Source organism: Leopardus geoffroyi, chromosome A2 (genome assembly GCF_018350155.1).
Source record: "Leopardus geoffroyi isolate Oge1 chromosome A2, O.geoffroyi_Oge1_pat1.0, whole genome shotgun sequence".
Lineage (NCBI taxonomy): Eukaryota > Metazoa > Chordata > Mammalia > Carnivora > Felidae > Leopardus > Leopardus geoffroyi.
The window spans coordinates 140,243,321-140,270,373 of record NC_059331.1 but is presented as its reverse complement, the minus strand read 5'-3'; the positions used below and the strand labels follow the sequence as shown (position 1 = coordinate 140,270,373).

Below are 27,053 nucleotides of genomic sequence, written 5' to 3'. Positions count from 1 at the left end.
TGGATTTCCACTCAGTGGAGTTGGGTACTGAATTACAAAAGTTGTTTTGGTTAAGTGGATGACCCCACGTGTCATAAGGAGTCTGAGGAGAGCACTACAGTGTGTCTTCAACTGCATCTAGAGGGAAGTGAGCATGGTGTGATGAGAAAAGGGTGTTTGGAGGCAGGATGGATGGCCCTGGATGTAAATCATGGCCCGACAATCGACTTTCAGTGTCTCGAGCAATTCACTAAATGTTGCTGCATTGTAGCTTATGTGGCTGTGACAGGGAGAGCATAGTAACTACCAGGCACGATGGCTCTAATATTACAGAGAGCACATAATATTGTATGTCCAGTTCGGTGCCTGTACCATCACCACAGTAAGTTTTTGAGAGCTTGTTTTTCTCCGTCTTCGTGTTCTTGCTGTCTTAGCTTTCTGCATTTCTCACCAATCTTTTCCTTCTCTTGCGCCATTATCCTGCCCCCTTTTAAAACCGTTTATTTCTTAGTTCATATAATCCATCAAAACATTTTATGAACCAACTCTGCCTAACCCTGCCCTCCAGTATTAGCCAAGCAGACACTACCTGCTGGATCAGTTGGCTGTCTCACACACACACACACACACAAGCGCACAGACACACACACCTTTCACATCTCGTTTCAAGATCACCAAAAACTATTATAAAACATTAACTCTGTTATATTGGTCACAGAAGGACAAACAGAACGAGAACAATGTCCCAAAAATGTAAATTTCCAAATAGCATATGTTTATCGCTGCTAGACTTAACTAGGATTTTCTTATAAAAGTGCTTCTGGCAACTCGGCAGTTTCGATTATGGTGTCTGATTTACCATTCTCTTTTTAATTGACTCATTCATGGATCGAAGTTTGTCAGAATGTTATTCTTCGTGACTGACAATTTTAGATACTGTGAATAAATTTGGTTAATTTTGAATGACGGTGGAGAAAAACCGGTTTCCCGTGCCTTGCCGTGGCAATAAAGAGAGAATGGTATTAGGTGACCAGCGTCCCAGATCAGGTCCAAAACTGTTGACATTAGCTTTCTGAAAATAACATGCAACATGCTACTAATAAAAAAAATATATCGAAAGACACTTTGATGCAGCTTCTTCTTATAATGTCTAAGAGTGCCTACAGAAAAGCAAATCCTAGTACAGAAAGAAAAAAATTTGTTTTTTCTTTTGCAGGGTTGGTTTAGCCCTGGCCAAGTCTTTGTGTTAGATGAGTACTGTGCCCGTTATGGTGTGAGAGGCTGTCACAGACATCTCTGCTACCTTACAGAACTGATGGAACATTCAGAAAACGGTGCTGTCATTGACCCAACCCTGCTCCATTACAGCTTTGCATTCTGCGCCTCTCACGTGCATGGCAACAGGTATTTTTACTTGCAAACACGCATTGATATATGTAGGGTTGACTTGGGAAGAGAGAAAAATGTGCTTTGCCACTATCACCTAGTAACAGATTTTAAATAGCAAGCACTTCTTGCAAGAGACGGGAAAAAAAACCCACAAAGGAAAAATGTACATCAATATGCTGTTGATTTAGGTTGGCTGCACTTTATGTTTCTTTTTGCCGTTGAAGCCACTTGAAAGAGAAAGGAAGAGAATATCTAGGAGATTAGAAGTTGCCTTTTAGTTCTTAGGTACCACCTCACACTCAGGTCTGCACAGCTGAAGTGTCCTCTGTATGTTCATCATGATGCATATGTATGTCTGGGTAGAACTTGTTGATAGGTCCGTGTATACCTAATGGTCTATCCTTGCCTTTCCGCTGTGGAATAAGTTTTCATTGATAAAGCAAGATAAATAAGGAGGTTTATGGGGAGTCTCCTCTTAGCTCCTGCTCTGTACCTTAGGAGCAAGTGTCCCGTTTTAGCACCCTGAGCCAGTGACCTCACCTTTTGCTTTACCAAAAGGACAAAAAAAAATCACCTAATACAGGCCCCCCACAGCTATGTGCTTCTGAGCTTAAAATCTCTCCCTACCTTAAAATGAGCTTAAAATGTCTCATTCCCTACCTTTTCTTCATCCTGTTCCAGGGAACCTTATTAGGGTTCCTCCCACAAAGGGGTTACCCCTTACCCCATCCCCCTTTTGGCTTGTTTCAACTATCATTCCATCTCTCCATCTTCCTATTTCCTTTCTTCCCACAAACCTGTGTAAGCTTTTGCTAGCCTCACAGCATTACAGGATGGTCAAGGGACTCTGAAGTCAGAGTGCTGAGTTCAAAGGAATACAAATTAACAGTGTGAGGTAGGGTAAGCTTCATCATCTAGTGAAGTGTCTGGGTTTCCCTGTCCTTGAGAAAGATAGAACATAGCATCTTTCTCAGAAGTCATGAATTGGCTAGGGATTAAGTGCATTAGTATGTGTCAGGTACTTAGAACACTGCCTGACACATGATTTGTCAAAAAAAAAAAAGTGTTAACTGGTAGTTTATGTTGTCGTAAGTGTTGTTATTATGTCAAGCTACCTTTCCATTGTTCTCTTTATCTCCCCAACCAATCTTCTGTCTCCATTCCCCCATCTGCTTCTGGCTTCTAGCTCCTCACTTACCAACAAGGCTTCTTGAAATAGATTGCATAATGACCTAATCCAGGAACCTCTTCTCCGGCTTCACCTTCGCTACTCCCACTGAAAAGATGATGCTCTTGAATTTCCCAGGGTCTGTGCTGCTTGAACTGCTGCTTATCTCCCTGGTGCCATACCGCCTCATGTCGGCTCTCCCCTTATTTATTTTTGACCATCTCTTTGCTAATAATTTTTGTTCCTCCAGACTCCCAGGTACAGGATAGCTCTTTTCTCACATCTGTTCTTGAACTTGCTCTTCTTTCTGAGAATTTTTCTACTTCACAGAAAAATTGTACTTCAGTGATCTTGCCCCTTTCCACAGCGACCTCTCTTTTTACAGACAACTCCATCCCAATGACTCTTCTAAAGTATAGGTCTCTATTGACCATGGATGGCTTGAATGTTCTGGTACTTTCAACTCTGTATAAAATAAGTCTGTCATCTCACTAGACCAGCTTCTGTACCTCTTGTAGCTCTTAGCAGGGTACCTGGCAAAGAGTAATGAAATAAGTGCTCAGTAAACATTTGATGAGTGAATGAATGACTTCACTAGTTATGTTAATATCACTTCCATTAATGACATATTCATTTTCCATTCATCTTTTGCTTTTACCTTCTAGACCCAGTCTGTTGCCAGTGTCAACACTGAGCACTCCTCAAGTTCCCTTTTTTATCATTTTCATTGCACTATCCTAATTCAAGCCTTCATTTTTTTCTTGCTTATTTATCTTTATACATGTCTCTACTGCTTTTTTAAAATTTTTTTTTAAGTTTATGCATTTTTGAGAGAGAGCATGAGCAGGGGAGAGGCAGAGAGAGAGAGAGGTAGACACAGAATTCAAAGCAGGCTCCAGGCTCCAAGCTGTCAGCACAGAGCCTGACGCAGGACCCTAACTCACAGAGCATGAGATCATGACCTGAGCTGAGGTCAGAGGTTCAACCGACTGAGCCACCCGGGCGCCCCATCCATCTCTACTGCTTTTTTTAAAAAAAATTATTTTAAGAGAGAGCACAAGCCAGGGAGAAGGGCAGAGGGAGGGAGAATCTTAGGCTCCACCCTCAATGCAGATCACGATGTGGGGCTTGATCTCAGAAACCATGAGATCACAACCTGAGTTGAAATCAAGAGTCTGACGCTTAACCAACAGAGCTACCCAGGCACCCCTCTCTGCTGCTTTTTGCCCTCCCTACAAAAGTCTAGCAATCACCTTCAAAATTACAGATTAACTTTTATTCTACTCCTTTACAAAAAACTTCAGTGATCCTTGTTTGATTAGGAAATTAAAGATAAGTTCCAATCTATATTGTTAGGGTTTTCTCTACGTATTTCTTGTCTGATCTACCCAGACTTCTCTCCCAGTATGCCTCCATATATAATCTTTACCCCAGACAACTCATTTATTCATCATGTCCTATTTGTCGTTTCCCAAATTTGTAATCGTCCTGTATCATAAAGCTCCTCAAAGAAAGCTTCAGTTAACTTAAACACTAAAAACCTTATGCCTGTAGTTTTCTTATGAACTTTATCCTGCATACCTACATGCTGCATCCATGCCCACACTCACCTGCTTCTATCCTAGTAGGTCATATTTTAAAGGCAAAACCCAGCTCTCGTTCACCTGTTGTGCTCTGCAGGAGGAGACCACACTGCCTTGTACATTGTGGGCACACAGTAAGTATTTGCTGAGTTGAAGTCGTCATTGTTGCCATTCTCATTTCACAGTAAATGAAAACCAATCCTGGTCTCAGGATCTGGGACCTAATTATGGAACACAACCTTAACTTGAGAATTAAGGGGAAACTGCAGATTGTAGTCATTTCCCATTACCCTAAACTAAACCATCTGCACTCCATAAACTTTGGTGGGGGGGTGGAGGGTAACGGGGTGGCAACAACAGGGGACAGTCAGGATCACTAATCAATAGCCAACATGAGCAGTTTTTTTGTTTTCTTAAACTAAAGCTGTTTCTTAGCTCCTGGCTCTGTCTTACCTCCTCCTGACCAATGGATGTCAAAAGAGACGTCTCCCAATGTTAGTTAGGCAGGATTCCGAAATGCAAGAGGCTGAGAAGGTTGTACTGAAACAGACCTACCCGAAGAATTTGGTACGATCAGATTATTTTCATCATTAACACTGAAAGGGATAATTAAGTTGAGAACCTTAAGTAGGACATTCAGCTAATGCTTCCCCAAAACGTGTATGTTTGAGACACATTTTAATGGAAAGTTACTGAGGCAGCTGGGAACTGCCACCTTGGAGGCAGGCTGATTTGAATCTATAGGTTGCCATAGTTACTTTTATTCTGTAAAGCTATTGTTTTCTTTATAATGGTACACTGCAAAATATAATATAAGGTGTGCTTATATGTTCATGCTTGTGTTATGCTTAACATAAATCCATTTTCTGGGTTAAAATGTGTACATATTCAGATATCTCTGCATGGTATAAAACAAATACGGGTCAGTCTGGGATTCAACATTTAGGTCACGTGCAGCTTAAAAAAGAAAGGAAGAAATGCAGTTTTAGGGAAATTTGAACCTCAGTTTGAGGTAGAAATTATCTAAGATAAGCTGACGGGTATGATGTCATTCAGAAATGTCATGCCATCACAGTGAATGAATAAAAAGAGGCAAAAGATCACTACTTGAATCTAACTCCGAAATCTGCAAACTGACCCATTTTGGGCAAATGACTTAATCTTTCTGAAACTCCCAAGTTCTCGTGTGTAAAGGGGAAATGCTAATATGAAGATCCTGGATAATTATCAGTACTTATTAGTTGTTATTCTAGCAGTGCTTTTTCCCTTTGCCACCCAGCCACAGGGACGTAAACTGTAAGGAGAAAAAAACGTGAAAAATAGGTAGAGCTGTGATAGCTCATGCTAAGTGGAAATATTTCAGTGCATATGTAATTATAATCTTCATTTCTTTGCTGATAGAATATTCAGGTTTTAGCAACCTCGCCTTATGAAAATAAGCTTCTCTTATCCGAGTCTGCAGTATCTGATATTTATACAGACTTTTGTTAAAAATACCATCAATGTCAAGTCCGACTTTTCTACAGTATTTGCCATAGTCTCTCTTTATGATCGTTTTTATCTGTCAAGACACATTCAGAGCTCCATTTTGCTCATTACCTGAGCTACCTCTGTCAAAAATTCAAAAGGAAAAAAGATTGCCTTTTGTCATTGACTGAAGTGAAGGACAACAGTGCCGTCTGGATCTGAAATTTTTCCGGGAGCACATCCTTTTACACAGCATTGAGCTCTCAAGGTGCTCTGTGCCGACCCATCTTCTCTGAATAGCACTCGGAGTGTTTCAGGAATAAAAGAATAGAGTTAAACAGAAAAGGTCTGGCTGGTACTAAGATGGAGGAAGAGAGAGAAAAAGAAAGGAAGAAAGAAACAAGTGAGTCAAGGACAGAAACAGACACATTCCTCCTGCAGGATGATAGCCGCACGTCTGTGAATAACAGAGCCACTCAGTGATCGTGACACTAAGGACTGACAGGAAGGAGAAAAGAGACTTTCAGAGACTATGCATTATAGGGCAAAGTTCTAGGTTGATATGTGTGGTTATGCATCTTGGTTTTGCTAGTCACGCTGAGGGTGGAGAAGCTAAAGCAGCAACACAAAATGGCTTTTATGTGTCAGTTTAATGTAAGGTATGTATACAGGGTATTCACTGGCTTGGCCACAGTTTAGTGGGCCCGCCTTAGAGCTGCTGCACGTCTGACAAAAGCCAGCTCAGATGCGCTTTCAAGTGTAGGGATGGGTTTGTAACATGACTAGAGTTTATATTGAAAATAATCTCGATTTTTTGTGGACTCCAGACTACGTCACAGAGTAGTAGGCAGCCTTCACGGGATCAATCATATTATCATATGATGATGTCTCCATCTTCACAGATAACATTTCCTCTGACGTATCACTTCAGAAATGGTGCCTTAACTTCCTGTCTCGTAATTTTAGGGACAGTGGTGCATGTTTGAGTAAAATCATAGATGATTGCATCAAATAGGCTCATCAAAACTTTTCCTTACCACTTTTTTTTTTCCTTACCATTTCTTAATTCTAGTCTTTTATATGTGACTTAGAGAAAGTGAGCAGTTAAGTGGTAAGACATAGTATGTTGAAACAGAACATCTGTCTTCAGCTCTCCTACTTATGAGCTATTTCCTTTTGAGCAGTTGGTCCTGTCTGAGCCTCAGTTTCCCATCTGTTCATTGTGAATAATTACATCAATGCTGCCCACCTCATGTTTCTGGAAAACATTGTGGGTCTAATGGGACAGTGGCAAAGACCTCGCCAAAAGCAGGAGTCAAGAACCCAGTCATCAAGGGTAATAAGTAAGCTGCCAGAATGCAACCTGAAGAATATAGTTATTAAAATCACCTAATCAGTTTCCTGTTTTCCTTCCACACCATTCATTTGCAGCACACAGCTCCTAGATTTTTCTGAAATAATGCATAAAAGAGCCCACTGAAGGTAAATCGTTAAGGAAGAGACAAGGCAAAGGGTTTTTTAATATGTGTTAGAATGTAAATCAGGTTAATTTACCTTGTAAATTAGCTCTTGTAAGCAAGAACTACACCAGCTTTTTTTAAACTCAGGGCCTTTAACGCCTTCTTAGCATCTAGAATTAGGTGTGGAAAAGTTTGAGGTCTTGAGTTGGATTTTCATGTAACTTTCTAATATACTAAAGTTTTTTTTTTTTTTTTTAAGAACATAATACGTAATGCCGTTACACAAAAACAAACACAACTATCTGTACACATCTATACCATTTACTAGTACTCTTGCCAGTTTAGGGTTTTTAGATCTATGTTGATGTACAAAATTGGCCTATTTTTTCCCTCTCTCATACTGCTTTTATTGGCATGTGATATTCACGTTACCATAGATAGCCATATACAGTGAGTTTGGGAACTTTGTAGCTTATTCTGTATAGACGTCAAATGACTTACTGTTTAAAAATTATCAGTAACTCCTCTTTAAAACCATCTGGGCTTTGAGACTTCTAGATGGAAAATTTTTTACCTATCACATTAGTTAATTTTGTAGTTAGCTATACAGGCTTTCCGTCTATCTTTTGAGTGAGTTTTGTCAGGTTATGGTTTTCTAGGAAATGGTGCATTTTATCGAAGTTTTCAAATGCATTGATATTAAGTTCAAGTCATTCTTTGTGCTTTTTGCTCTGCCTACTTTTTGTACATTATAATGTTGTTTATTTGTATCTTCTCTTTTCCCCCTCAATCCATCTTGCCAGAAGTTCTGTAAACTTTATTAGTCTTTCCAAAGAAGTAGATTTTGGCTTTGTTGAACTATACTACTCTTTTCCCTTTTCGTTATTTTTTTTAAAAAAACCAACTTCTTAGAAACATAATTTTAGATTTACAGAAGAATTGCAAGGATGTTGCAGGGAATTTCTATATTTGTTTCCCCTGTTACCGTCATATAATAACATGGTATATTTGTCAAAACTAAGAAACCAACATTGGCATGTTAGTTACCTAACCAGTAGTTCTTAACTGGGTTTTACTAGCCCATTTTTTTGTGTCCTATTTTTTTTTTTTTTTTCCTGTTCCAAGGTCCAACTCAGGATGCCACCCCCGTTGCATTTAGTTGTCATGTCCCCTCTGATCTGTGGAGTTCCTCCATCTTTTTGTGGTTTTTCACAACCTTGACTGTTTGGGAGAGTTCTGGTCGAGTATTTTGTCAGATATCTCTCAGTTTGGGTTTGTGGGACATTTTCATGATTAGATTGAGGTTATGGGATTTTAAAGAGATAAAATACTGTCTCCATCTCAGGAAGTCCTTGATAACCCCAAGACATCACTGGTCATCTTCACTCTAGGGTCACTTGGGAAAGGTAGTGGATGCCCGGATTCTCCACTGCAAAGAAATTATTTTGCTTTCTCTAAACACTAGTTTTTGAAAGCAAGTCACTAAGTCTAACTCACACTCAGTGGGAGAGTGCAACTTTCCTGGAGGGAGGACCAACTAGATATATTATTTGGAATTCTTCTGCAAGGAAATTTGTCTTCTCTCTATTTACTCAGTCAAACATTTATCTATATTAATCTGGATTCATATGTAGTTATTTTGTACTTTGGGTTATAATCTGATACTGCTTTATTTTGTTGCTCAAATGGTTCCAGCTTGAGCCATTGAGAGCTCTTTCAGACTGACTCCCTATGATAGGTACTAAAACATGCTCCAAGCTCATCTTGCATTTTCCCCCATCTGGTAAGTGGAAAGCTGTAGCTGCCATAGTGGATTCTTTCTCCTGCTTATGCCAATTTTTGCTTTGTATATTTTGAGGCTGTTTATTAGGTACATTCAAGTTTAAAATTGTTAAATCCTCCTAGAGAATGGGAATTATTATCATTGTTTAATAATGACCCTTTTTTACAACTAATGTATTTTGCATTCAAGTTTATTAAGATGGTTATTAATGTAGCCTTCTTTTGGTATTTGTCTGATATGTTTATTCATACTTTTAGCCTTTCTGTATTCTTGTGTTTTAGTGTATTTTATAAGTAGCAAACTAGATTCTGATTTAATTCTCCAGTATGACAATTTGTTTTTTAATCAGTTTAGTCCATTTACAATTATGTGTATTGATATAAATGAATTTATTTCTACCATTTTATTTTGGCCTTTCTTTTTTTTGGTTCATGTTTGTAAGCTTTTTGTTTCTTCCTTGCCCTATTGTTTTATCCAGGTTCTTTTCTTCTGGTTTTTTTTCCCCCTCAATAGCTTACATTTTCCAACATTTAAGATTTTACCAAGCATGTTGCTAAAAAATTTTTAAGTTTTATGCTAATCAACACATTTCTTCTCCTTCTAAAGAGTAGAGAGACCTTACTCTCTATGCTTTTATTCTCTGGTATTTCAGTTGTATCCTTGTTTATTTGTTTTCTATTTTATACTCAACACTTGCTTAGATTTAGAATTTTTTCCTTTTTTCCTGAAGTATATTTTTTGGAATTTCCTATTATGGAGCACTTATGGATAGTGAATTTTTATTTGGAACTGTGTGTGTTCTACATATTTTCAAAGAAAATTTTGCTAGGTGTACAGTTCTACATTGACCGTTACTTTCTCTCAAAACTTTAAAGATGATACTTCGTTCTCTACTGGCTTCCTTTGTTAGGAGAAAGAAAGCTGTTGGCAATCTAATTGCCATTCTTTTGATGTGGATTTGTCTCTCCTCTCTGGATACTTTCAAGATTATTTTGTTCATTAGTGTTTTGTGGGTTCACTATAACATATCTACATGTGGATTTCTTTTCATGTATACTGTTGGGGGTTCCTGTGGATTTCTGATCCATGTACCCTGATATTGAGTAAGTGCAGATTTCTTTGAATTTACCTTGATTTGGGTGTGAAGATCCATGTTTGCCATCGTTCTGGAATATTGTTATCTCTTTAAATGTTGGTTCTCCCCTAATCTCTCTTCTGAAATTTCAAATATCCATATATGAGGCATTTATCTTATGTATGTTTTAATGTCTGTAATACATATTCTACTTATTTCTCCAGTTGCATTCTGGGTAATACTTTCAGTTCTATCTTCAAAGAACTTGACAAAGTTTTTCTATAAAGGGCCAGATAGTAAACATAATAAATATTTTGGACTTTGTGGGCCATATGATGTCTGCCACAATTGCTCAAGTGTATGTTTTAGTGCAAAAACAGCCAAGAGTAATATGTCAATGAATGGGTGTGGTTTGTGTTCTAATAAAATTTTATTCATAAAAACAAGTGGTGGAGTATACTTTGCCAACCCTTACTCTATCTCATTCTCTCTTTAGTGAGGATATCTACTTTTTAACCCACTCATTGAATTGTTAATTTCAATTTTTTTTTAGTTCTGGAAATTTCTATTTGGTTCTTTTTAAAATCCATTTGATTTTTGTTTTATTTGTTTTTTGTTATTGTGTTTTGAGGGAGAGAGAGAGTACGTGCATGCATGATCCAGGGAGGGAGAGAATCTTAATCAGGCTCCACTCTGCCCATGTGGGGCTTGATTGCACTACTGTGAAATCAAGACCTGAACTGCAATCGAGAGTCAGATGCTCAGCTGACTAAGCCACTCTGGCACCCCCATTTCATCATTTCTGAACCTCTCTCATTTGATTCTTGGTTTTTATCTCTCCCTCCTTTTCCCCTTAGACCTTTATAATTATTTTATATTCTGATCAATTTTAATAACTAAAATTTTCTAGGCGTTTATATCTTGTTTCTGCTGACATTTTTGCCATGGTCACTGTTTTCTTATTCAGCTAGCTTTTTTTTTTTTTTTTTTTTTTTTTTTTTTTTTTTTTTTTTTAGTAAGCACATGTATTTGAAATTAATTTGTGAGAATTCTACAGGGCCTGGTTGAGAATGAGAATACTGTCTTTTAAAGAGGATGTGCTCTTGCTTATACTTGGTGATTGAGGTGCTACTGGAGCTACTTTAGTTTCTCATCTTGGGGATTTCTTGATTGCACAGGTAGTACCCAGTTTAATGAGGTTGGGCATATGGTTCATATTGTCAGGAAAGACTCTTTCACTCAATCTTTAGATGTTGTGGAAACAGACAGGTTTCCTTGTTGCCTCCCCCTTACAAGAATGTGGATTCTTTCTGGCCGTCCTTTAACTGATAGTACAGCCCAGTTGTTTGTACTGGGCCCAGATTTTGCACGAATCTCCGGTTCAGTGGCCCCTGGGGTTGTGGACCCCATGGTGCATTCTCTTGAACATAGCTGTAAAGCCTCCTTAGTATCAGCATTTACCACCCCCCAAGGCAGCCCTGTTGTTCACATGCACCCCCACTTTGGTTTCAGTTTCTGGTTCCTTTTCATTTTCCTGGCTTTGGAGAATTTTTTTTTTAACTTTCTTCTGAGTACAGCACATTTAACTACTGTATGCTTATTATGACTTTGGCAGTGTTTAGGTGTTTTGTAGTGAAAAGGGGCTTTCGGAGTATCAAGTCAACCCACTATACTAGAAGCAGAAGAGTCATATAAAATTTGCATTTTGGAAAAAAAAAATTGAACATCTTGACTATGGAGAACCTGTTGGAACGCTCTCCACAATCTCTGCTTCTAGTTCCACCTGATTAAATGCTGCTCGTCTGTTACATCTCAGCTGAAAAATCATTCCAAACCTGACTCCTTCCCTGAAAATCCATACTACCTCAAAGCTTTGTACCTTTGCCCTTCTTTATTGCAATTGTACATTACTGTCTGGTTTTTCTTTTAATGCCTTTCCCTGCTATAAACTCTGTTGGGGCAGGAGACATTTCTGTTCTGGTTATATTTTCCCCAGCACCTAGGCAGGTACTCAATGAATATTTGTGGAGTCAGGAAATGAATGATAGTGGCCATCTGTTTACAAATTTTATAAGTGAAATGTTGGGGCACTTGGTAAGTAGAGTTCACAGTTAAATATTCTGAATGAATCAAATGCAATGATTTTTATGACCTGTGGAGAGATTTTGTGTAAAGCGGAAAGATTGTATCATTTTGCCACCCAGAAATTAACGGATTAAAACAATGAAATACTCTTTTTATGTATAAAATTGAAAATGATTATAACAAATGATAAAGACAACAGTTGATGAGATTGCAGGGAAATGAATCATTTCATGCACATGGGTCACGGAGCAAACATAAGTAAGTGCTTTCTTAAAAAGCAATTTGGTAGTATGTATCAAATTTCTGAAAACATCATTACATTGTCCTAGCTTGGGCCGCCATAAAAAAACTCCCATCATTTGGGTGGCTTAAACGTTAGGAATTTATTTTCTCACAGTTTTGGAGATTGGCAGTCAGAGATCAAGGTGCCCAGCATGGTCAGGTTCTGGGGAAGGCTCTCTTCCTGACTTGCAAATGACTTCCTTCCCCCCATGTCCTCATATAACAGAGAATAAGAAATCCCACTCTTTCTCTTCTTAGAAGGCCACCCATCCTATCAGTTTAGTGTCCCACCCCTATGACTGACCTCTTTTAACCTGATTACCACCTAAAAGTGCCATCTTTAAATACAGTAACATTGGGGGCTGGGACTTCAGCATATGGATTTTCATTCATGGTGGATTCAGTACAATCCATAGTACCACTTATCCAACAATGTACTTTCAAGAATTTACCCTAAAGAAGCAATAAGAGATGGATTAAAAATATTATAGTGTAAGATTGTGTATATGTAAGAATATAAGCATGGGGCACCAGGATGGCTCAGTTTGTTAAGCGTTTGAGTCTTGATGTAGGCTCAGGTCATGATCTCACAGTTCATGGGTTCAAACCCTGCCTCAGGCTCCACACTGACAGTATATGGAGCCTGCTTGGGATTCTCTATCTGCCCCTCCCCTGCGCGTGCACACGTGCTTTTTCTCTCTTGTTGTCAAAATAAACTTTAAAAAAAAGTTTACTCTATATATGGTAGTATACATAGTAGGAAGAAATAGAGGAAAAAGTCTAAATTCTAATGGAATACTGGGTAAGTTATGGTACTTCCATAACATGAAATATCATACTTACATTAAAAAGCATAAATGGCGAGGGGCGCCTGGGTGGCGCAGTCGGTTAAGCGTCCGACTTCAGCCAGGTCACGATCTCACCGTCCGTGAGTTCGAGCCCCGCGTCAGGCTCTGGGCTGATGGCTCAGAGCCTGGAGCCTGTTTCCGATTCTGTGTCTCCCTCTCTCTCTGCCCCTCCCCCGTTCATGCTCTGTCTCTCTCTGTCCCCCAAAAAATAAATAAACGTTGAAAAAAAAATTTTAAAAAAAAGCATAAATGGCGGGGCACCCAGGTGGCTCAGGCAGTTAAGCGTCCGACTCCTGATTTAGGCTCAGGTCGTGATCTCACAGTTTTGTGAGTTCAGGTCCACACGGGGCTCTGCACAGGCAGTGAGGAGCCTTCTTGGGATTCTCTCTTTCTCTCTCTGCCCCTTCCTCACTCATGCTGTCTCTGTCTCTCTCAAAATACATAAATAAAACTAAAAAAATTTTTAAGCATACGTTAGGAGAAGAGGTTTATAGTTCGTTATAAATAAATTCAAATTATAAATCAGACTTGCAGTGCATGTATAGATTTATAGAACAAAAACTGGAATTACATTTACAAAATGATTGGGACATTTAAAGAAATTTTAAATTTTGTATTTGTGGTTTTCTGAATTCTTCTCCTGAGTTATGTACATATAGACCTTTAGTTAAAATGTTGTGGTTTTTAGGGGCGCCTGGGTGGCGCAGTTGGTTGGGCGTCCGACTTCAGCCAGGTCACGATCTCGCGGTCTGTGAGCTCGAGCCCCGCGTCAGGCTCTGGGCTGATGGCTCAGAGCCTGGAGCCTGTTTCCGATTCTGTGTCTCCCTCTCTCTCTGCCCCTCCCCCGTTCATGCTCTGTCTCTCTCTGTCCCCCAAAAAATAAATAAACGTTGAAAAAAAAATTTTAAAAAAAAGCATAAATGGCGGGGCACCCAGGTGGCTCAGGCAGTTAAGCGTCCGACTCCTGATTTAGGCTCAGGTCGTGATCTCACAGTTTTGTGAGTTCAGGTCCACACGGGGCTCTGCACAGGCAGTGAGGAGCCTTCTTGGGATTCTCTCTTTCTCTCTCTGCCCCTTCCTCACTCATGCTGTCTCTGTCTCTCTCAAAATACATAAATAAAACTAAAAAAATTTTTAAGCATACGTTAGGAGAAGAGGTTTATAGTTCGTTATAAATAAATTCAAATTATAAATCAGACTTGCAGTGCATGTATAGATTTATAGAACAAAAACTGGAATTACATTTACAAAATGATTGGGACATTTAAAGAAATTTTAAATTTTGTATTTGTGGTTTTCTGAATTCTTCTCCTGAGTTATGTACATATAGACCTTTAGTTAAAATGTTGTGGTTTTTAGGGGCGCCTGGGTGGCGCAGTTGGTTGGGCGTCCGACTTCAGCCAGGTCACGATCTCGCGGTCTGTGAGCTCGAGCCCCGCGTCAGGCTCTGGGCTGATGGCTCAGAGCCTGGAGCCTGTTTCCGATTCTGTGTCTCCCTCTCTCTCTGCCCCTCCCCCGTTCATGCTCTGTCTCTCTCTGTCCCAAAAATAAATAAAAACGTTGAAAAAAAAAATTTAAAAAAAATGTTGTGGTTTTTTTAAATAATATTAGGTATGGGTCAAAGATGACCTATCAATACTCTTTATTTTTATTTAAAAATCACCTTGATATTTTATTTCTATTAAATTCTAGAGTTCTATGCAGTAATGATTTTAGTTTGGTTCCAGGAGAGCCCAGTTATCAAACACCTTGATAATGGTCTATGACCTGTTCATCACTATACACAAAAACTGAGTCACAAGATCACATATCTTCATAGAGTTGGATAACTGCTTTTTTGTGAATAAGTATCTTTTTTTTTTTTAATAACTCCCAAAGAAAACAGACCACCGTAGGAAATTCAAATAAGGAATGGATTAGGAGGGAGGAGTATTTAGAAAGGTAATAAGAGTTGTAAATTTCATTTGCAAAATATTTTTTTTTGCAATTCATGGAAAGTGCTGCTTCTGTCTCAGTGAACGTAGGGGTCGAATTAATTTCTTCTGGATATTTAAAATAATCAGGGGAAATGACACTGATTTATGTGACCAATATATGATCATCCAAATGAGATATCATTTTGTTTCAAACAATTAAGAAGTGTTCTAGGTTAGGGAACAAAATTGAGAGATTGTTGTTTTCTCCCTCCTCTCCCGTCACTTCTCATTCCTGTGCTGTGTCTTCCTCTCCTTTTTATTCTGTTCACAAATGGATATTGGTGGGAACTACACGAAGTGCAAAGTGACTTTGACCTGCTGTGCTGCAGGCCCAGTTGACAATTCCGAAAGGCCACTCTCCAGGTGTCTCTCCCCTTCTCACTTTGTCCAGAGGAAGCTAAGAGGTCCTACATTCCTCATAAGAGACAGCACGTGAAAAGAAGCCTCTAAGAAACTCAGACACACCATGAACTTTGCTATCTGCCCTGTCATTGCTTACAAAATCTCTTTTGCTGCAAGCCACCAAACTTCCAGGACAAACTTATTTGATGAACTGGGGCGGGGGCAGGGTGGGGGTGGGGGTGGGGAGGCGTTGGTGAAGGAAATCTGTATTTACCAGACTTTTCTTTACAATGGTAACTCCTGCTATCTTTCTTCAACCCACAAGCTTCCTGAGCACTCTCTTCCAAGCAATATGCAGGCTTCTGGAGATTATAAAACCAAGGACACTTTTATCCCTTAACTATCTAGAGTCTGGCTGATAAAATGATTAAGAAAATAACCACAGAATGAATATGTTAACAATTTTCATTAAATAACCAAATACTCATCAGCACTAAATGAGTCTTTTGAAGTGGGAATTGTGGAGAGATCCCATGATCAAATAATTTTGGAAAGTGATGTGAAAGTTAAACAGATTTCTTTACTATGAGACTTCGCAAACGCCTTGACATGCCTTGGTTACATCATGGGCCTCCAGCAAGGTCTCATAAATTATATTGTTCAAAAAACCCTTGAGTGTTAGGACCATCGTTTTTTAAAACCTGTTAGGAGCCAGATGAAATAGATATTTAAATTAGTTTTCATCAGTCTTTATGGGCCTCTGAAAGTCTGTATTATACTGGGAAAAAAGGACCATAAAATGTGTGAACTGTAAACTGTTCAAGGGAAATGAAGCTATGAGGTTAGACTATATTAAAATATTTAAGCAGATGGCCTCATTAATGTTTGCTCTTCTCCAGTGACGGACTCTGCAACCCATTTTTCACACTTTCCCTTTTAGATCTTTCTTGAAATATAATTCTTACCTTCACAGAAACTAATTTCTTATCTGAACTACCCCAAAAGCCATCAGAGATGATAGAAGGTGGGTTATAATACTGTTTCTCTCTCTTGTTCTGAGTGGTCTTTCAAAAACATCCCTCTCAGGGGTGCCTGGGTGGCTCAGTCGGTTAAGCATCCAACTTTGGCTCAGGTCGTGATCTCACAGTTTGTGAGTTGGAGCCCTGCATTAGATTCTGTGCTGAGAGCTCAGAGCCTGGAGCCTGCTTGGAATTCCGTCTCCTCCTCTCTCTGTCCCTCCCCCACTCACACACTGGCTCCCTCTCTCCCCCTCTCTCTCTGAAATATAAATAAACATTAACTTTTTTTAATCTTTCTCAATTTAGAGCTTATTTTGTACTTGTCACCAAAAGAGTTGCTAGTAATGACAGGATGTCCAGCACATATAATGGATTCTATTTGTTTTAAAATGCCTAATCTTCCAGATTGACGAATGGCACAAGTTACAAAATCCATTGTAAGATCTCTTAGTTCATGTAGGAATTTAATAAAATTAATTTGTATAAGGCCTTAATATGTATAGGAACTATTTTTGGATGAATCTGCTTTTCAGAAAAGGTAGTGTGCGTGTCTATACGTGTGAATGTGCCTGCATGTGAATCTTTCTCAGAAAACAGACTGTGACCCCGAGGCAAATGTAAGATGAGGCTCTTTAGCATCAGTCAGAGGATTCCATTGTATGAATTCTTCTTTTTTTTTTTTTAAAGAGTCAAGTACAATTAACATAGACCCAACTACATTTGGTGTTCATTTGTTTATCATGTAATGCCAGAAAGAAGTTCTATGTCATAACTTGTTTGGGTCTATAATTAAAAGAAATGCATCTACTATTACACTGTATTTTATAATTTGTTAATATCTTAAACTTTCATGGAGCAGTTTTCTTAAAATCATGTGACTTCAGTAACTGCAGGCCCCAAGAAAAAAAGGAAAGATTTAAATCTTGGTACCTGAGAAGGTCTTTTTGTGTCATTGGAACAGCTTTAATATTTAATTATCAGTCATAGAATTAAGCTCCAAGTAACATTTGAATCAGAAAATTGGCTTTTTATTGTAGAATTTTCAATAACCATATTTTAACATCATCTGAAAAGATGTCAGTGTCAAAGAGGCATTATTTATTTTACTTTTATTATCTCGGGGGGAAAAACTCTGTTTTTGAGATTTAAAGCAAATGATTTCACTAATAATTAAATGACAGGTAAATACTAAAAATGTTCTGCTAAGTGTAAATATAGCTAACTTTTTTTAGAACTCTCTTACCCGGAATATTAGAGTTAATTCCTGTTCTGTTTGTTCGTCAAAAAATTTCCTGTTTTATCCACTGTGATAGGATTTAAAACATTGCAAATAATCTAATACTAATAAGCAATCATATTTTTGATATTACTAATTCATGAATTTTTATAATCTGTACTTGGTATTTTTATATTCTGTGTATCACTTATTCATGTCTTTAGCACTTCTGTATTGAACATCAGTCTGCCAGTTCTGTGTACCAGGGTTGTAGCACAAAGGAGGCAGATAATAAAAACAAGTCTGTCGTGTGTGGGGTGATGGCGGTATGCACGGTGAGCAGCAGTAAAGCATATTAAAGGAGAAGAGACCTGTGGGAAGGGGAGATTACATCTTTACCTCAGGTGTTTAGAGATAACCTCACTGATTCTGAGTCCTTTAGGTTGAGATGAGAAGGGAGTGAGCAAGCCATGTGTGACTAGAAAAGTGGGAGCAGCATATGCAAAGGCCCTGAGGCATGTGTTCTGTGTTTGAGGGCTAGCTAGGAGACCATCATGGGGTGGGGGTCTGCTGTGAAGGGTAGAGAAGATCAGAGTGTAAGCCTGGGAAGAGGCGGACCTAACAGGTCTTGCGGAGCATTATAAAGGTTTGGGCTTTTGCAATGAGTTGTTCGCGTGACAAAGTATGACTCCTACTTGGAAAAGGCTCACCCTAGTGTGTTGCCAAGACTCTGACATAGAAAAGACTAGAAAAGGGAGACCAACAAGGCTGCAGCCATACCAGGACATGTTTTGAAGGTGTAACTGACAGAAGCTAATTTATAAGCTAAGTTTGTAAAGCTATTATTTTAAATTTCTATCACCTTGGGTCTACTAGATGAATGTTCATAATGTATAACTGTTTTAAGTTTCTCTTAAAGCTGCTTTCTACAAGTACAAATTTCAGAACTGACTTTGTTGAGATTTTTTAAATAGAATTACTGATTCAGTGGCAGGTATTTTGTTTTTGTTTTGTTTTTTAATATAATTTATTTTGAGAGAGAGCACACATGAGCAGGGGAGGGGCAGAGAGAGAGAGAGAATCCCAAGTGCAGGGAGCCCCACCCGGGCCTTGATTTCACAAACTGATGAACTGTGAGATCATGCCCTGAGCCAAAATTCAGTCAGATGCTTAACTGACTGAGCGACCCAGGTGCCCTATAGGTATTTTAAATTTTATCAATTTTTAAGCTTGCTGCCTTATGTGAGTAATATAGAAAATGTCTGATGTAAGTAAGTATGTTTGAAATATTCCACATTGCCTCTCAGATACAGTTTCCATTTTTTAACACAGATTTTTTTCCTCTTTATTATTTTCTGTGAAAATATCGGGGAAAGAGAATAAGACGTGGGCACTAAGAGCCCTGGATTTGGAATGCAAGAGACCTAGGTTCAAGTCCAGGCCTCTGCACTTATAATTGGTATGACCTTGGGAAAGTCACCTCACCCCCCTGACCCTCAGCAGTCTCCTCTCTTGGAGGCTGCAGAATGGATTGCTGTGAGCCTCTTATGTTATGCATATAAAACAGCTAGCATAGTACCAGGGGCACGTTAAGAATTTTGTTTCTGGTAATTGCTATATTTGTTTTGATAACAACCATGACAAAGAAGAAATGATGACACAGAGGTATTTGTGTTTATTAGGAAGAATAATTTTAGAAGGAGCTGTTACCTGTAGGCATGACTGCAGCTAAGTTATTTGTTACCATCACTTAGGTATAGATGCCCACTCCATATACCTAATATTCAGTACGTAGTCTGGTATATGCACTAAAGGCATGTAAATAAGGACAAGTCCAAAATACTAACTCTTGTGTTTAACTGGTCAGATTTATACCTAATGAAATAATCTCACTAAAATGGCAGCCCTTCGCTGTGTATAACAGTCTTTATTTTAGTGAAAGTTCACACAAGTGATGTTCCCCTGACTTACCTTTCTTGCTTTTCATCACCTAAACCCCTGGCTCCGTTGTGTCAGGTAGGTGAGGTGCCCAAGTGAAGTTTGATATGGCAGGACGAGTTGCGGTATCCTTGTGAATCACAATCTCCTTTGACTGTTGAAGCAAGGTTGACTCTAACATAACTGTGTGGAGTCTGCCAGAGAACAAAGCCAAAGAACCATATCAGTCATCAGAAAACTAAAGATAAGTTCCTTGCCCTTTTTCATCAAAGTTTGCATAGGTGAAATACCCACCCACAACGTGGTATGAGTTTTTGTGCTGTGTAATAACATAATGTGGCTATAGTTTTCATCTGAATGCTCAAATTCCCAGGTTAATGATTTATATAGAACTCTCCACTTGAACTTTTGTGATCATTATTGTACTTATTTTTAAGTGTACTTATTTTTAAGTCTGGGTTGTGTTATCGTTTTCTCAGTGGGTATTTATTCTGAAGTACTATGTGAAAAATCCATTTTATTACAAATGATTATAATATTACAAATTTGTTTTTAATTTTTTTAATGTTTTTATTTGTTTTTGAGAAGAGAGAGACAGAGCATGAGCGGGGAGGGGAGAGAGAAAGAGGGAGACACAGAATCTGAAGCAGGCTCCAGGCTCTGAGCTGTCAGCACAGAGCCCGACGCGGGGCTCAAACTCACAAGCTGTGAGATCATGACCTGAGCTGAAGTTGGATGCTTAACCAACAGAGCCACCCAGGTGCCCCTATAATATTACAAATTGTTATAAAACATTGGGTTAGCTCAAAGTTCATTGTTTTGTAATTTCTAGGTCAGACTTTCTTTTCTCCTTCCTAAAAATATTTGAATATTTTTCTGGAGTTCACATTCTGATGCAAAGTATTATTCTATGAAATTAAATAATTGATGTTTCCCTATTTAAGGATGAAGTATAATTATAAGAATTTCACAGCATAAATTCTAGCAGCAGTAAGTTTCTGAAATAACAAATTATTTACTCTATAGTGGAAAAGAAATTTTTAGACTTAAGAGATGCCTTGATATCAATAAAAGGTCTTTGTCATAATGATTCAGGTATAACTTCAAAATTAATTGCTTTTATCCTAATTGACTAGTTGCAAGCATCAAAGATACACACACACGCACACACACACACACACATACACACATACATATACATACATATATATATACATATATATATATATGTAAAACAAGAGTGGGAGAACCAAATAAAACCCTTATGGGAAAGTTATATGAAGCATTTCCATAATCATTTCTACCCATTTTACACATAAACATTAAAAATTAGTTAAAATTATAAATATATAAGTCTTTGGTAACTAAAATATAATCTTTAGAAAAATAAGCTAATGGAGGAAGAAATGATTAGTGTTAATTATCAAATCCAAAAGATTCATTTTGTTGAAATATACACTTTTTGAATGAGATCAATACATCTTTCTCTTTGCATTAACTAAAATTCGTATGTTCAAAATTTTTGATGATTGTTGCACAAGCAGACTTAAACTTATATAGTATAAATTCTAAATCCATTATTCATTAGAAATATCTTATACTTTTAATCCTGATCTTAGTAAAAGAAGATGTCTGTTTAGTCTTCATAATTACTTCTAAAAATTTTAATGAGATCTTGCCTTGATTCTATAGGGATATTTGGCTAAGCACAAAAATCCTGAAACATAGATGGTCTGTCTTCTCTATATGTTTTTATTCAAGTATTTATTTTTATTTTTAAATAAGTTAAAATTTGTGTGCCGACACACTTAAATAAACAAAAATATGGTACAATAAACCACTACATCTGTTCAGAATTTCTGTGTTTTTTCAATTAAAATTAAATCTCCAGTTTCACATTAGCTTAATTTTTATTTGGAAGAAAAGCAGTTAAGATATTTTAGTTTGAGTTCAGTATGCTTTTATAATATTTCTATCCAGGGGATATTTATTCAATTTGTCAAATATTTGATGCCACCATAAAACACTTTTCACTGTCATCTCAAGGACTAATCATTGTTTTCTGTAGATCTGGAAAATATTTATTGTACTCCTTTACCTTGAAGGATGTCTAAAACAGAATAGTTCGATTGCATTCATTCCAGGTTAAAATCTGAAACAAATGACTACAAATACCTCCTTTAAATAAATTTCCATTATAGATGCAAGTAATATGTATACTGTGAACCAGTATACATTTTTCTTAACTATTCTTCAGGGAAATATAAAGATTACACACACACACACACACACACACACACACACACACACACACACACAAGGGCAATGGGTGGCTCAGGTGGATAAGCGTCCCAACTCTTGGTTTCAACTCAGGTCATGATCTCAGGGTTCATGAGACTGAGCCCTGTGTTGGGCTCTGCACTGATGGCATGGAGCCTACGTTGTATTCTCTCTCCCTCTCTCTGTGCCCCTCCCACACTTGCACTTTCTTTTCTCTCAAAATATATGTGTGTAAATAAAGATATATATATATGTGTGTGTGTGTATATATATATATATATGTATATATATAAAGATATAAAATACATGATAATAACCATTCTATCAATATAAATGACTGATTTTGATTTTTTCCAGGCCTGATGGAATTGGAACAGTTTCAATGGAAGAAAAAGAGAGATTTGAGGAGATAAAAGAAAGACTCTCTTCCCTTTTAGAAAATCAGATAAGCCATTTCAGGTATATATATTCCATTCATTAATATTAAGTATTTGCTTTCTTCATTCAACACTCCAATCCCCCACAGCTGTTTATCATGTCTTTCTGCTGCTACTCAAGAACTACCAGTAGCTTCTTTTCCAATGCCTGCAAGGTAAGATCCACGTTCCTCAGTCTGTGGTCTGTTTCTAAGCCCACCACCATTCAGTTTCCACCATTTGCTCAGGTAGATCCCTTTGCCCTTCAGTGTCCAGTGTGGAACGTATTTCTCACGTGTGCATTTCTCATTCTTGAGTAGCCTCTTTCCCCAGCTCTGGTGACTAGTCCTTTCTCTCAGAATCACCAAGCAAGGAACCTCTTATGTCCTGTCTTCATAGTGCAGCCTTTCTCAGTCATTCCAGCAAAGACTGAAAAACCTGAAGTCTTTCAGCATATATCATCTGTACTTTTCACTAGTCGTTTATCACATAGTTATAACACCCATTTTTTAAGCCATTAGTTATCCTTTTACTTATATTTTCTGAGAACAAGGGTCCCGCTGCCTGGCACAGTTTCTTGCTCAAAAAAATTAACCATTTAAACTAAGAAACATTTGCATAGTGAAAGGTCAAAAATCTTAATATTTTTCCCCCTGATTATAGTTAGCTGAACGGAACCTCATGGTTAAAAACAGAAATTTGCCAATATGTTCCCTTTTTTTTTTTTTCAATCATTTTTACCAAGTCCTATAGTATGTTGTGTCTTACAACATACTTGTCTTGTTGCAGAGATCAGACTTGAAATTATTTCATCATTACTGAAAACTTCGGTTAATATACTTCTGTAATAGTTCAAGAAAGCTGTTACTTAACCATTACTTTCTAGGCATATTATAAGTCTTCCCCTGTGAGTCTGACTAGCTCAAGAGAAAAGACCTAAAGCCATGGACAATAAAGACTCCCACTGGAACAGCCCAGCCAGATTCTTCTTTAGCAAAGACCATAGCCTACACATACCCACCTTAAGTGCATATAGCTTCCATTCAGGTTTTTACTGCCACACTTTTGAAAATGATCAGACAACCAAGGTCATCAGACATTTGAGGAAAGTATTTAATATGGAAAATAGAGTCTAAAATAAGTAAATACAAAAAGAGCAATTGGGAAAACATGGGGAAAGTAAAATTAATGTGGGGACTAAGGCAATGAAAATCTGTTATTGATGTCCTTGGAGAGGTTTAAGAAGATAGGGCAACTAGGGGCGCCTGGGTGGCGCAGTCGGTTAAGCGTCCGACTTCAGCCAGGTCACGATCTCGCAGTCCGTGAGTTTGAGCCCTGCGTCAGGCTCTGGGCTGATGGCTCAGAGCCTGGAGCCTGTTTCCGATTCTGTGTCTCCCTCTCTCTCTGCCCCTCCCCCGTTCATGCTCTGTCTCTCTCTGTCCCCAAAAAAAATAAATAAACGTTGAAAAAAAAATTTAAAAAAAAAAAAAAAAGAAGATAGGGCAACTATAAAACAAAAGCAGGATGTTGTTAAAAAGAAAAAAAATGAATAAACCTCAAGGAACAAATACGAACACATACACACTATTAAAAATTAAGTTAATGAAACCTTCTAGAAAGTAATAGGAGAAAGGTAGGAAAATGGAAATACAAAGATAAGAAAAATTAAGGATTTGCTCAGGAGTTTCATCACCATAAGTAATAGGAATTCTGGAAACATAAGGCTGAAAGTAGGAAATTGTCAATACATTTATTCAAAAACATTTTACAGAAGTAAAAGACATAAGTGTTCACAGTGAAAGAGCTCATTGAGTACCCAGCACAATGGATTAGAATAGATACTCATCAGGGACATTTTCATGAACTTCCAGCATCTTGGGGATAAAAGAGAAAACCCTGAAATACAAAGAATCCAGAATCAGAATTACTTCTCAACATTGATTCGTTCTACAAACATACATTGAGTACATATTGTGTGTCAGGCAGAGAACAAAGTTAAAGTTCCTTTTCTTCAACTTTCATTCTGATGGGAGGAGCAATACAGATATTCAGAAAGCAATGCATCACTGTCTTCAAATTTCTGAGGAAAGATTATTTTCAACCTAGAATTCTATACCAGTAACAGTCTCAAGGGTAGTAGTAGAAAAATATTTTCAGACATTAGGACCTTAAAAGATATGCTTCTTGAGGTGACTGACTGCTAAAGCCAGTAGAGCATGTAGCTCTTGATCTCAGGGGTTATGAGTTCAAGCTCCATGTTGGGCATGGAGCCCACTTAAAAAAAAAAAAGAAAAAAAGATATGCTTCCCATAATCCCTTTCTGGAGAGTACAAATTCCAGACAAAGGAAAAAACAAAGAGGGATAGTTAAGATCCCTGAAACTGAAAATCGGCATTAAAGAGGAGGGAATCTTCATGGTGATTGTTAATAGAAACCCCAAGTGATGGCTGAGCTTTGAAAGCAGCCAGTTCTGATAAGAGCAGGTCAGAAAAAATCTTCAAGTAAATTAAATTGACAAAATACTAAGATGTTTTAATATGTTGAGAGAGAATTTACCCATTTGGAAGTGAGTTTGGAGTTATATTAATTAGATTATATTAGTTATATTGGAATTTGGAATTACATTAGATAAGGTCTATAAAAAGAGGAAATTAGGGGCGCCTATGTAACTCAATCAGGTGAGCATCTGACTCTTGATCTCTGTTCATGTCATGATCTCACAGTTGTGAGATTGAACCCCACATTGGACTCTGCTGTCAGCGCAGAGATTCTTGTGATTCTTCCTCTCCCTTCTGACCCTCCCCTGTGCACACATACACTCTTGTGCATGTGCTCTCTCTCTTTCAAAATAAACAAAAAAATACTTAAAAAAAAATAAAAATAAAGACAGGTATTAAATATAAACAAAATGATGGCACATAAGAAATCATAGTACTGTGTCTCAGTTATCTAGGATATTACATAATGTAAATACTCTATTTAACCCCCAAATGGTATAACTGTGTTAGATAGGAAGGACAGGAATTACATTTAGGGTTGGGTAAAGTAGTCAAAAAAAAAAAATAACATATGTCTAAGATGGGATGATATTTATCCTGTCATCTGAAACAAAAAAAAATTTAAAGACTAAAATATGTGCAAAAATGCTTTTCAACACATTAAATATAAGACCATGAATAAAAGTGATTCTTGAGAGATGAGAAACAAATGAATAAGCTCTTTCATTGCCTCTGCTTAGCATGAGGACAGTGTTTCCAGGCCATGGCCCAGGGAGGAGAATCTTAGTGGACCCTGACTTGAGACAGAGGTGGGAGTCCAGGAAGGACAAGACAGCCAGAATTCTCAGATCAGACTTCTAAAGAAAGAGAGAAGAGACCTACAGGTATTTGCTGAGGGTCCCCTTAGAGTCTTCAACTAACTATTGATCTGAGCAAGTATGTAAGGAAACTATTTAAAGTCAGGCAAATAATCCTTTCTCTCTGTGGTAGAATTACAGAGGATAATCCCCAAAGCTAACACAGCTAAGAGGAGTACCAGTTTCTACCACCCAGATTGGAAAGCTTCTAAGTCATGAGTATCAGAATACTGAGATGGCTTTGCCTCAGTAATGGGAAAAAAAATTAGCCCTGTTTTTATCTCTCCTGATGAGAATTAAAATCAAAATTCAAGTAAACTGTTTTTAAGTAATTTCATTGAATTCCAGAACAAAGTTCAAGAATAGAGGAATACAAAAATATTGAGCCACCAATAATGTAAAATAACACTGTCTAGCATCCAGTCAAAAATTTCTAGGCATATGAAAGAAAATAGTAAAATATAACCAATGAAGAGAGCAAAAACAGCCAAAAGTAGAAATAACCCAAGATAGAATTAGTAAACCATACTATTAAGAGAATTATTACCAAATGTCTTATGTTCAACCTGTTAAGGGCTTTAATGGAAAACCTACAGCTTCATACTTAATATGAAGATTGAATGTGAAAGATTGAAAGTTTTTCACCTAAGATCAAAAGGCAAGGATGTTTACTCAGAAATCAGTATTCAAGGTAGTGTGGTATGGACAGTTCAGAAGTAGACTCATACACATATGGTCAATGGATTTTCAAAAAATATATAAAGATAATTTACAAAGTATGCTTTTTTTCAACAAATATTAACCTGGACCCATACCTCATACATGATTGAAAAGTTAACCTAAAATGGATAGATCTAGAAAACAGAAAAATGTCTCTGTCCTTAGACTAAGCATAGATTCTTAAACACCAAAATCACGATTCATAAATGGAAAAATTTTACCTTAAACTTCAACATTAAAAACTTTGATCTTCCAAAGACATTGAGAGAATAAGAGATACATTCCAGAATGGGAGAAACTGTTTGCACAATATGCATCCCACAAAAGACTTTTTATCCAGAATATATAAATAACTTAAAACTTAGTAAGAAATGAAACAACTCAATAAAAAGATTATATTTCACCAAAGACATATGGTGAAAAGGCATATGAAAAGATGCTCAACATCATTACTCTTCAGGGAAATACAAACTAAAATACAATGAGGTACTACTATGTCATTAGCATAGCTAAAATTTAAAAATTACTCCCCAAGGTGTTGGCATGGCTGTGAAACTGGACCTAGCCTATGGCCTAGGCCATTCCACTTGTAGGTACTCCCCCGAGAGAAATGAAAGCATGTGTCCACACAGAGACTTTTATGCGAGTGTTCAAACCTTAACGTACCAGCAT

General features: G+C 37.6%; 1 protein-coding gene across 21 annotated transcripts in view; it reads left to right on the top strand.

The window, feature by feature from the left end:
• Nucleotides 1-27,053, top strand: part of CADPS2 (calcium dependent secretion activator 2) — a 547,933-nt gene that overhangs the window by 396,784 nt on the left and 124,096 nt on the right. For all 21 annotated transcript variants that reach the window (XM_045495470.1, XM_045495468.1, XM_045495459.1 and 18 more), the window contains 2 exons: nucleotides 1,196-1,383; nucleotides 22,248-22,349. In XM_045495470.1, the coding sequence (XP_045351426.1) occupies nucleotides 1,196-1,383; nucleotides 22,248-22,349 (290 nt within the window). The remainder of the gene's footprint in view (nucleotides 1-1,195; nucleotides 1,384-22,247; nucleotides 22,350-27,053) is intronic.